This window comes from Nomascus leucogenys, chromosome 2 (genome assembly GCF_006542625.1).
Source record: "Nomascus leucogenys isolate Asia chromosome 2, Asia_NLE_v1, whole genome shotgun sequence".
Lineage (NCBI taxonomy): Eukaryota > Metazoa > Chordata > Mammalia > Primates > Hylobatidae > Nomascus > Nomascus leucogenys.
In genome coordinates this window covers 38,260,918-38,273,908 of record NC_044382.1, presented here as the reverse complement: position 1 = coordinate 38,273,908, position 12,991 = coordinate 38,260,918, and the positions used below count along the sequence as shown (strand labels likewise).

General features: G+C 35.1%; 1 protein-coding gene across 13 annotated transcripts in view; it reads left to right on the top strand.

Annotated features, from left to right (window-relative positions):
- LOC100601055 (ankyrin repeat and KH domain-containing protein 1) overlaps nucleotides 1-12,991 on the top strand; it is a 141,987-nt gene that overhangs the window by 54,718 nt on the left and 74,278 nt on the right. For 12 of the 13 annotated variants that reach the window (XM_030828002.1, XM_030828062.1, XM_030828016.1 and 9 more), the window contains exons 8-10: nucleotides 955-1,192; nucleotides 1,470-1,661; nucleotides 7,008-7,117. In XM_030828002.1, the coding sequence (XP_030683862.1) occupies nucleotides 955-1,192; nucleotides 1,470-1,661; nucleotides 7,008-7,117 (540 nt within the window). The remainder of the gene's footprint in view (nucleotides 1-954; nucleotides 1,193-1,469; nucleotides 1,662-7,007; nucleotides 7,118-12,991) is intronic. The other variant, XM_030828068.1, reaches the window with a different exon arrangement.

Here is a 12,991-nt window from a genome sequence, read left to right as displayed (position 1 = left end):
ACAGGAAGGGGAACATCACACACTGGGGCCTGTCGTGGGGTCGGGGGAGCAGGGAGGGAAAGCATTAGGAGATATACCCAATGTAAATGACAAGTTAATGGGTGCAGCACACCAACATGGCACATGTATACATATGTAACAAACCTGCAGGTTGTGCACATGTACCCTAGAACTTAAAGTATAAAAAAAAAAGACCTACATAAATTTTGACATTAAAAATTTGAAATTAAAGAAGGATATTTATGATGATAGGTAGAATTGATACCCACCATGAGAATATTTTATTGTTAATTGACTTACTATCTATGCAGATAGGCCATGGTAAAAATTTTTTACAAATGAATGTCTTCATTTTTACGTCATTGCAAAATCTTTGCCTCATTGCAGCAAGGTGTTGTGATTAGGAAAAATATAGGATAGTGTCAATCCAGAGACATTTATGTTGGTGACATAATCCCAAATGGTAATGACTTCACATAATTTGTTGTGTTATTTTTTGCATGCCTTTGTTTCTGAAATAGATGTAATACGGTTTCTACATTTGAATATGACACCTGAGTTTGAGGGTATGACTATATTTGACCTGGCAGTAGTATAATCTAGTTATTTTGAGGTAGCATTGACTATAGATTTCATAGTTTTTTGAACTTCAAAAATGGAAATTTAAAATTATTTGGATTTGTGACTGTTATGTCACCAAGTCTCATTCTTTTGGAGAATTTTGGGCTTGCTCAAAAGTTGGTTAAAATAATTTGAAAATTACTTAAAAACAATATTGATGAACTTTTGATAAGGCTCAGATGAGCATGATAATATATATGCTGTCTATGCTGAATCTTCTAATCTTGTCTTTTTTGTTCCTTTTTCCAATCTCTTGCTTTCTTCTCTTCCACTTAAAAAAATCTCAAAACAAAAAATTTCTCTCCTTCTCTCTTTACTTCTGAAAATCTGCAGGATGGACATGTAGAGGTGGCACGTTTGCTTTTGGATAGTGGTGCTCAAGTGAACATGCCTGCAGATTCATTTGAATCTCCATTGACGCTAGCTGCCTGTGGAGGACATGTTGAATTGGCAGCTCTACTTATTGAAAGGGGAGCAAATCTTGAAGAAGTTAATGATGAAGGATACACTCCCTTGATGGAAGCTGCCCGGGAAGGACATGAAGAAATGGTGGCACTACTCTTAGCACAAGGTAAAGCAGTTTTACTTCTTTTAGAAAAATCAGTTTTCTTTGGATGTTTTGTGTTAGTACTGGTGAAGTTTACTACAGCTAGCATATATATATATATATATATATATATATATATTTTTTTTTTTTTTTTTTTTTTTTTTGCATTGATGGTAAATTCTCAACACCCTGGAGGAAACCACAGAAGCAGAGAAGACAGAGATGATTATCACAATTCAGAAAATTAATATCTTTATTATGTCTCTTGCAACTAGTTTTATCTATTTTTATACTTTCCTAGGAGCAAATATAAATGCCCAGACAGAAGAAACTCAAGAAACTGCTCTTACTTTGGCTTGCTGTGGAGGATTTTCTGAAGTTGCAGACTTTCTTATTAAGGCAGGGGCTGATATAGAACTTGGCTGCTCCACACCTCTGATGGAGGCATCTCAGGAGGGACACCTGGAATTGGTTAAATATTTGCTGGCTTCTGGTATGTGGCTTTAAGATGCTTTATTGCTCAGAAAGACAAATACAAATAATAGTTTATTTATATGTGGAATCTAAAAACGTTGAGCTCATAGTAGATAATAGAATGGTGGTTACCAGAGTGTGGGGATGAGGGTGGGAGGAGAGTACACAAGGAGAGGGGAAATGTTGATCAAAGGGTACAACGTTTCACTTAGATAGGTGGAATAAGTTTTAATGATATATTGCATAGCAAGGTGACTATAGTTAACAATAATGTATATCTCAAAATTACTAAGAGTAGATTTAAATGTTCTCGTCACAAATATGTGAGGTGATAAATATGTTAATTAGCTTGATCTAATCATTCCACAACATATACATGTATCATAACATCACATTGTACCCCATAAATATATACAATTATTATTTGTCAATTAAAAATAAGATAAAATTAAATAATTAAAAATACCGTTTAGAAAAAGACTTATATCGCTTTCTTAACTTTAACAATTTACTGTTAACTTTTTCATTTCTGTAAAAGTTGAAAGACAGCTGCATAATTTAACTGATCTTAGACTCCTAAGTCTCTAAAACTCATTTTTAAAAAGATTTCTTACTGTTATTAATGTTTGTGTAGTGACCATAAGGTATCTCGTTCACCTTCTTTCTCCGTCTAATTGTTTGTGGCTTGTGGAAGGGAGATGTTAGTTTCTCCTAGTCTCTGTTAATAAGAGGAGATGGGGATGATGACATTATTGAGGGTATAATTTGGTACCTTTAAGTCTGTTCATTTCTTGACATTTCTAAGTCATCTGAAAAAAGTGGGAATTAGTTTATTTTTACAGAGTACTAATTTTAAAAATATTTGTGCTTTATTGTTAAGCTGTGGTAAGCAATAAGTACTTTTACATAGAATATTTGTAGTTTTATAGAACATACTAAAAAAAAATTAGTCCCAACAGATGTAAATATATTCTTTGAAAATAATGTCAGATTTTTCTTTTTTTCCAGGTCTGATATATTATTTAAAATTTGATATATAGAAAAGTTAATATGTAAAAGAAAATAAAATATTTAGCAACATTTTATTCATCCTTTTGGACTTTCATTGTTAACATTAATTTTAATATAGCCCAACCTCAGTTTTTCCTTTGAATTATTATTGAAATAATTTGTTAAACCAGATTTTATTTTATTTTATTTTATTTATTTTATTTTATTTTTTGAGACAGGGTCGTGCTTTGTCATCCAGGCTGGAGTGTAGTGGTGTAAATATGTTCCACTGCAACCTCAACCTCCTGGGCTCAAGTGATCTTTCAGCCTCAGCCTCCCAAGTAGCTGGGACTATAGGCGCATACCACTATGCCTGGCTAATTTTTGTATTTTTTGTAGAGATGGGATTTTGCCACATTCCTGAGGCTGGTCTCAAACTCCTGGGCTCAAGCAATCCTTCTGCCCCAGCCTCTGAAAGTGCTGGGATTACAGATGTGAACTACCACACCTGGCCTTAAACCACATTGTGAATGGTTTGGATGATTTATGGTTTGGACAAACCAACCATAAAAGCTGACTTTTTTCCTGAATCAAATACTGATAATCACTCTAGTTGTTGTATATATTCAGTCATTTTTCCCCTATCATTTTTAGTAACTGTGTCCTATTCAAGAGTCTTTCTCTGCTAGTGGTTATCTTTGTACATTCTTCCCACATCCCTCTCTTAAGCTAAAGTCATGCTATTGTAACGTGTTTTTAAAAGAAGGAATAAATGTTTATTGAGAAATTGTTGAATATCAGACATTTTGCTCAGCTTTTATGTTATCTCTATTAATTGCCACTGGTTCCTGTGTAGTGAGAAATATTAAACACATTCTTGTAGATGAGGGAACTAATGCACAATGATGTTATATAACTCTGTTTAAGGTAACCAAGCTAATAGGGACAGAGTCAACATTCAAACTTAGAACTCTTGACATTGTTTTTTCTACTGCATTGCCATTGATTTAGCTCCTTTTGCTTATTTGAAGTATGTAGCTCGTAGAAACTATCTCAGGGTTTGAGAATCACTTTTATGTCACTACCTAAAAGTGTTTTTTTTTCCCCCAGTTTTAAGGGTAATTTATTTACATGAAGTGCTTCTTACAGTGTGGCACTAAAGAAAACTCAAATAAGGCCTATACAATTAAAACAAATTTAACAACTTTTTGTTATGGCATTTTTTCAAACATATAGAGAATGTAGCATTTGAGATCCTAAGAATCCATCACCTAGTTAGTGTTTTAACATGAATGTCTAATTCATGGCCAATCTTATTGTCTCTGTACTTCCTCCACATCCCCCATTCTTATAAAATTATTTTTATTTAAAAGAAACATTTTTAACGTTTTATTTTTAAAATTTGAAAATTAATGATTAAAAATGTTACTTTTATAAAAGTTAATATTCAGTATTTAAAAGATAATTTTAAAAATAACCACAATACAATTTTCCTACATAAAAAATTTTAATAAGAGTTTCTTAGAAAATATCCAAGCCATTTTCATATTTCTCTGATAGTTTTACAAATCTGTATGTATGTGTTTAGTGACTTGTTTGAATTAGGATTGAAATAAGATTCATACAATCACTATTAATCAATGTCTCTTAAGCCTTTTTTAATCTATGGGCTACATTTCATTTTTCTTATCTTCTTGCAATTTTTGGTTGAAGAAATAGAATATTTTTCCATTAGGCTTCCCAGAGTATGGATTTTCCTGATGATATCACTATGATTTTGTTTAACTTGTTTTTCTATCCTTTGGATTTTCTATAAATTAGTAGTTAGATCTAGAGACTTGATTGTATTTAGGTTTGATTCTTTTTTTTTTTTTTTTAATGGGACTACGTCATAGGTGGTATTTGTATACTTTCTTCAGGAGGTAATAAGTATATAGTTGCCTCTCTTTTTGTGATATTATTAGCCATTGATGAGCATTGCTTAGATCCATTAATTCATTAGGGGTTACAAAGGGGTGATACTCTAAGTTCTTTTATTCCTTCTTTGTTTATTCCTTCCTTGAATATCTATAAAGAGAAACTTTCCCTCAACTATTTGCCTGTAAATTAAGTACAAATCATCATATAATAATGGCAAGAAAGGCCGGGCGTGGTGGCTCACACCTGTAATCCCAGCACTTTGGGATGCCGAGGCAGGCGGATCACAAGGTCAGGAGATCGAGACCATCCTGGCTAACACCATGAAACCCCATCTCTACTAAAAAATACAAAAAATTAGCCAGGCATGGTGGTGGACGCCTGTAGTCCCAGCTACTCAGGAGGTTGAGGTAGGAGAATGGCATGAACCCAGGAGGCAGAGCTTGCAGTGAGCTGAGATGGTGCCACTGCACTCCAGCCTGGGTGACAGAGCGAGACTCCATCTCAAAAAAAAAAAAAAAAAAAAAAAAAAAGAATGGCAAGAAAAATGTTTGTCTTTTTTTCCCCCTTTATCTGCCGGTTTCCAAAGTGATGAGGTAGTCCCTTAGCATCCTTCAAAGGTGATCAGTGAAGTGTTTTTTTGTTTGGTTTTGTTTTGAGACAGGGTCTCGCTCTGTTACCCAGGCTGGAATGTAGCGGTGTGATTGTGGCTCACTGCAACTTTGAACTCCTAGGCTCAAGGGATCCTCTTGCCTTAGCCTTCCAAGTAGCTGGAACTACAGGCACGCACCACTATGTCCCGCTAATTTATTTTTTTATTTTTTGTAGAGGTGGGGTCTTGCTTGTTGCCTAGGCTGATCTCGAAGTCTTGGCCTCAAGCAGTCCTCTCACTTTGGCCTCCCAAAGCGCTGGGATTACAGGCATGAGCCACTGTGCCTGGCCCTGTTTTTTTTTGTTTTTTATTTGAACATCATTTTGAACTTTTGGATTTAAATATATAAGATGGCCTTTACTTCACCACGGTCATTATTCTTTTTGATGTAAAAATTGTCAGAAGATGGGACAGTTTGAATATCTTTGGTCAATAAGGCTAGCTCCTAAATCCTTTTGACATGACCTCATTGTAGTCTCTGATAGTTTCCTTACTTTCTCATATGGCAAGGTGTTCCAGGCTCATCTTGTACAGTTCCTGCTCCAGCCTTGGGATCAGTCATTTTTCTAAGAAGCCCTAATTTCATTTAGTAGTAAATGGTACTTAGAGACCACAATCTAAGCTAGAGATGCTATTTATGCTTAGTCCACTACCATTGTCTCTAGGCTTTAGTTGGTCAAGGCTGGGAAATATATATTTTTCTTATAGATTAAATATATCAGGGATTCATTGGTCACCTTCAAAGGATGCTAAGGGACCACCTCAGTACTTCCAATTCAGAACCACAAGGGTTTTTTGGTTTTGTTTTGTTTTTGAGACAGAGTCTTGATCTGTTGCCCAGGCTGGAGTGCAGTAGCATGATCTGAGCTCACTATAACCTCCGCCTACCGGGCTCAAGCAATTCTCCCATCTCAGCCTCCCAAGTAGCTGGGACTACAGGCATGTGCCGTCATGCCTGGCTGATTTTTTTGTTTGTTGGTTGGTTTTGGTAGAGATAGGGTTTCACCATGTTGCCCAGGCTGGTCTCAAACTCCTGTGCTCAAGTAATCTGCCTGCCTCAGCCTCAGCCTCCCAAAGTGCAAGGGTTACAGGTTTGAGCCACCATGCCTGGCCAGAACCACAAGATTTTTACTTAATTAAGTTCAACAATCTTATATCGCACCTAAGGTTAGGAGTTCGAGACCAGCCTGGCCAACATGGTGAAACCCTATCTCTACTAAAAATACAAAAATTAGCCATGCGTGGTGGCATGTGATCCCACCTACTTGAGAGGCTGAGCCACGAGACTTGCCTGAACCCAGGAGGCAGAGGTTGCAGCTGAGTCATGCCACTGCACTCCAGCCTGAGCGACAGAGTGAGACTATCTCTCAAAAAAAAAAAAAAAAATCTTATATCTGTGTTTTCCCTTAACCATGCCCAAAATTTCTGTTCTCACAAAATAATTGCTCATTTGATTTATACCACAATATCCATAGAACTGTCTCTGAATACAAACCAAAAATACCACCAATATGATTTCTGAAAAATGCTTAATATTTTTTGGTTTTGCAGCTCTTTTATTCCTTAGGGTATATCTTACTAGTGATGTAAGGGCAAATTACTGTGTTTTAAAATCATTTGGTTTAGTTCTTTTTGGTATGACTCAAATTATTTTTATAAAGCATATTTAAAGGAAAACTAGTATACTTAAAATGCATTTTGATATTTTCATATTTTGAATTCTTCAGTTTCACCAGATTGCAAAATTGGACTATCTAATATAATTTTACAGTTCACAAAGTAAATGTATGCTTTTTTGTTTGCTAGGCGCTAATGTGCATGCTACAACAGCAACAGGAGACACAGCCTTAACCTATGCTTGTGAAAATGGACATACGGATGTTGCAGATGTTTTACTTCAAGCAGGGGCTGATTTAGTAAGATATTTTTAATTTCAAATATTTTTGCGTGAATGTTAATATCCATTTATACTTAACATTTAGAAAACACTAAAGATCAATGGTTTGTATACTTTGTATACAGTAACTTAAAAAAGAAAAAAGCTTGGCTACCTGTTCTAGTTGTTGTATGTATTAAATGTATTTGAAAATACTTAGTGTTGAACAGGGCATACTGTTTCTTTTCCTAGGTAAAACTACTAGTTTGTTTCTTCCTTTTACTCCACCCCCATTTGACATTCCTGTGCTTTTTAAACTGCCCTCTGTTAGATATATCATAAATTCAATGATGTGTTCACAGAATAGAGTAACAAGTCAAGTCACTTTGAGTGATTTATTATTATTTTAATTGACACATGATAATTGAACATATTAATGGGGTACAGAGCGATATTTCAATACATGTATATAATGTATAATTATCAAATCAGAGTAATTAGTACATCCATCATCACTTTGATTTCTGTTGTTTCTCTAATTAGACATTTCAAAACAAAGCTACTATTGTTAATCATCCTCCTAGTACATTCCTACAAATTCTATTCTTTTTGTGTTTTCTGTTTTGGTTTTTCAAAATTTCAAATTAGGTGGCAGGTTCATATGTGTAATAATCTGTATAAAAATAATATTCCATTTAAATGTTCATGCTTCTTGCTGAAATGTGTGCTTTGCCTAGCTTTTATTTTGTGAGAGTGTTTTAAACTGCTTTCTAGAGTTTTTCCCAGAATTCTCGGATACATTTCTTAAAAACCTATGTGTGACATACATAGCTGTAAATGTTATAGAGAATTATATTTCTTAGTTTTGCTTATTTAGAAAAAACTATGAAAGTATTACCTTTTAAATAATCCAAGTAGATTCCTGAGAACATTATTGGAAAATAATTATTAACCAAAATAAATGTATAGTATGATTGTTATTTATTATCATTTCTACTAATACCAAATATTGTAATGAAAACACTATCATTCATTCTTATTAATTAGGACCTTCTCTATCAGTTATAATTTTTGGGAGGTATGCTTTTTTGTCTGAGAATTGTGACAGCAATATATGTTAAGTACATCTTAGTCTTTTGACTTCTTTCTATATCTTTTTCCTTTTATAGAGTTACTTTGAGTCATCTATAAAAATTAGGAATTGAAGTTCTTCATTCAAAATAAAGAAATAGAGTAGAACTTAAAAGCTTAGTTAATATAAGCAAAATTTAATACTCTTATCTTATAAATTCTTATCTGGATTCTCTCTTCCTTGTATTTTCTACAACAAAGTCACTGTCTTAACCTGTTGGGAGTTCTTCTAAAAAATTGAATAGGGCTGGGTGCAGTGGCTCACGCCTGTAATCCCAGCACTTTGGGATGCCGAGGTGGGTGGATCACCTGAGGTCAGGAGTTCAAGACCAGCCTGACTAACATGGTGAAACCCTGTCTCTACCAAATACAAAAAGTTAGCTGGGTGCGGTGGCACATGCCTGTAATCCCAGCTACTTGGGAGGCTGAGGCAGAAGAATCACTTGAACCCAGGAGGTGGAGGTTGCAGTGAGCCTAGATTGCGCCATTGCACTCCCGCCTGGGCAACAAGAGCGAGAACGCCGTCTCAAAAAAAAGAAAAAAAGAAAAAAGAAATTAAATAGGATAAAAGAGGAACTATCTGGTAAATGTACTCTAATGTATAACAAAACCATACTGATTGTGACCAAGTTAATATCTGTTACATTTTTAAATATTTTATTTTTACTGTCTTCTGGAATTAGTTAAAAGAGTGTTTATTATTTAGTTTCTTAGAAGAACTACATTAATTGAACAGATAGAACTATTTGAACTTACCATATTTACTTACATTCAAAATGTAAGATTAAAAATGGCTCAGATAGGCCAGGCACGGTGTCTCACGCATGTAATCCCAGCACTTTGGGAGGCCGAGGCAGACAGATCACCTGAGGTCAGGAATTCGAGACCAGCCTGGCCAACATGGTGAAATCTGTTTCAATTAAAAATACAAAAAAATTAGCCGGGCATGGTGGTGGGCCCCTGTAATCCCAGATACTTGGGAGGCTGAGGCAGGAGAATCACTTGAACTCAGGAGGCGGAGGTTGCAGTGAGCTGAGATTGTGCCATTGCACTCCAGCCTGGGCAAGAAGAGTGACACTCCATCTGGGAGAAAAAAAAAAAAAAGGCTCAGATAAATATGTATCTTAATTATTCAATACAGAAGTAATGCCATTTTTCTAACATAATTATTCATTTTTTATCTTGCAATCTATTTTTACATTCATATTTACATGAAATTACAGACACAATATATAATACAGTTGTTTTCTATTTTTTCACTATGTGTTCTTGTGTTCTATCATAATCTTTTTTTTTTTTTTTTTTTTTTTGAGACGGAGTATCGCTCTGTCGCCCAGGCTGGAGTGCAGTGGCTCGATCTCGGCTCACTGCAAGCTCCGCCTCCCGGGTTCACGCCATTCTCCTGCCTCAGCCTCTCCGAGTAGCTGGGACTACAGGCGCCCGCCACCACGCCCGGCTAATTTTTTGTATTTTTTTAGTAGAGACGGGGTTTCACCGTGGTCTCGATCTCCTGACCTCGTGATCCGCCCGTCTCGGCCTCCCAAAGTGCTGGGATTACAGGCGTGAGCCACCGCGCCTGGCCTATCTATCATAATCTTTACCATATTACTATATAGTCTCTATATTTATAACTCTTGCATCATATTCCATCAAGTTGATGAACCATACTCGTTCATTAATTATGGAACTTTTGCTTTTCATTTTTCACTATTACAAATACTGTTGGATTTAATAACTTTATATGTATAACTTTTTACCTTTTCTTATTTTGAATTATTTTATATATTGATTTTAAGTTTTAAAAATGTATAGCCTCTTCCATGCTTTTATTATCTATGGACTGATATCTAAATTTTAATATTATTTCTTTTCCTCATTATAAAAAGCAATACTGTTTTTCATATAAAATGTGGAAATGCTGGGCTTGTAGTCCTAGCTACCAAGGAGGCAGAGGTGGGAGGATTGCATGAGCCCAGGAGTTAAAGGCTGCAGTGCACAATGAGCATGCCTGTGAATAGCCATTGTATGCCAGCCTGGGCAACATAGTGAGACCCTTCTCTTAAAATAATTTTTTAGGAGTAAAAGAAAATGTGGAAAGTATGGGAAAGTATAATAATTTTTATATTTAAAACCTATGAATATTTGTGAGTAAAGTTTGTGACAGTGACAAAAATATAAAACCTACGAATAAATTTTATTTCAGGCTTTATTGTAGGCCAGAGGAAAGAAAAAGTTCTAGTCAAAAACAAGGAAACCTCAGAGTAAAGCAGGCAGATTAGTCCCTGAGTCCTGGGAAAAAGTAACTGGTAATTCTTATTAACTTTATCTTACAAGGCAGTATCATCTTACTTGTCCTTCATTCTTTGCTGCTGTCTTCTAATATCTGTTTTGGGCTATAATAATTTCCTCCAGCAGTTTGCAGATAGAGGACTGTCCATCCCCCATTGCACGCAGTGGAGATGTATTTCATTCCTGGCATCTCATAGATATGTTCTCAGTTTAAGTGTACTAATTCTTTTTTTTTTTTTTTTGATGCGGAGTCTGGCTCTGTTACCCAGGCTGGAGTGCAGTGGCACGATCTCGGCTCACTGCAACCTTCTCCTCCTGAGTTCAAATGATTCTCCTTCCTTAGCCTCCCGAGTAGCTAGAATTACAGGTGTGCGCCAAAATCCAGCCTGGGTGACAGGTCAAGACTCCGTCTCAAACAAACGAACAAACAAAAAAACGTAGTTTATCACTGACTTTCCTCCCTAACCATAAATAAGCTCTCTGACCTTTGTTGCTTTCTTTGGACTGTATTCTGCTGACTGAATGAACTATTTTGGGCATTTTCCGAAAATAGTTGAGCAATTGGAAACTAGGTAATTTAGACATGGGTACATTAGTGCTCTGTAGTTCTTCTTCCTGAAACTTATTTCCTTTTAAATGAGATTTGATATGGACCTTCCTTAATAGAAAGAAAAATATCTATGGATCAGTTTATTATCTATATTAAATCTTATAAATAGAAAACATAGACCAAGTCCTCTTTTATAAGATTTTTTAAAAATTTAAACAATATATTGTGTATCTCTCTAGACATTTCTGTATACCCAAAATACGTACATTTAATATATGTGATACAACATCTTTCTGTGTTCCAGTAATTTCCCATTCTTTTTCACAGGTACCCAGTGTTCTGTATAATTTATTAACCGTTTATCTACGCATAAACACCTGAGTTAAGAGTTTTTAAATATTACAAATGGTGCTGCAGTAAATATTGCTAGGCATATCTATGTATCTTTGCTACTTTTGTGAATATATATAATAGGGATAAATTCCTAGAAGTGAAATTGCTGGTTATAGGGAAATATTTGACTAAAATTTTATTGTTTCGGGAGGTCCACGTCTGAAATTTTGATAATTATTGTCAAACTGTTTAAAAATGCTGAACCAGTATACATCTCTGTTAACAGTTGAGCCCTCCTGACTCTCCCACATTCTCACAAATATAAACAGATTTCTTCTTTCTCCCCTCTTTCTTCCCTCCCTTCTCTCCTTCCCTCCCACCCTCCTTCCTTCTTCTTCTTCCTTTTTTAAACAGTTTAATTTTCTAATTTCTGATCACAGCCCCTATGTTTGCATTATCTACAAAAATCTTCTTGCCTGGCACAGTAGCTCAAGTCTTTAATCCCAGCTCTTTGGGAGGCCAAGGAGGGCAGATTGCTTGAGCCCAGGAGTTCATACCAGCCTGGGCAACGTGTGAAAACCCGTCTCTACCAAAAAAAAAAAAAAAAATACAAAAATTAGCCGGGTGTGGTTGTGCGTGTCTGTAGTCCCAGCTACTCAGGAGGCTGAGGTGGATTGCTTGAGCCCAGGAAGCGGAGGTTGTAGTAAGCTGAGATTGTATCACTTCACTCCAGCCGGGGCAATAGAGGGAGACCCTATCTCAAAAACAAACAAACAAACAAAAAAATCTGTGCTACAATTAGCCCTATTAATTGCTCCCAAAGCTTTAGCGAACTATAGAAAACACAGGAATAAAATTTGTTTCTGGAAGTGTATGAAGATAATACTTTGTGGAAGTGTGTGAAGATACCATTTACAAATAGATTTTTAAAAATCAAATATTTGCTCAGTATCTATTGACTTCATTCTGAAGGACACGGAGAGTAATATATCTTTCACCATAGAATTTTCATGAGTTATTTTAATATTCTCCTGGTTATACATTTACATTTTGATTTAGGACCCTATTTCTCATAGTTATTTAAATATATATATGTATATATAATATTTAAGTGGATTCAGTTTTTACATTACTAGTCTTTCTTATTATATAGCTTCATGATTCCTGAATTTCTCAACTTGACTTATCTGTTGGCTGGCTAGTATTGGTATTTTGATTTGAATTTATTCTCCCCCTCAGAAAAGGAGTTAATAGGTGCTTGCATATTTTAGAATACCATATGTTGTATTTATAAATGAATGTAGCCATGTATGAAATTATTGAATCACCTGTTCTTTCTCCTCAAAATTTTAAACCCACTATATTAGTGTCTTCTGGTACTGAATATTGCCAAAGCCTGCTAGACTATTCTGTATTATATGTAAGTGACTCCTTTTTCTGTCTGGATTATCATAAAATTCTTTCATTATACTTAAACATCTGATTTCACTAGGATATATCTTGTGTTAATTATGCTATATTAATTTTCCTGAGAAACAGTGAATACTTTGTCTGAAGACTTTAATAAGTCATAGTCTTTAATAAGTTGTCTTGGTATTTTATTTTTTTAAT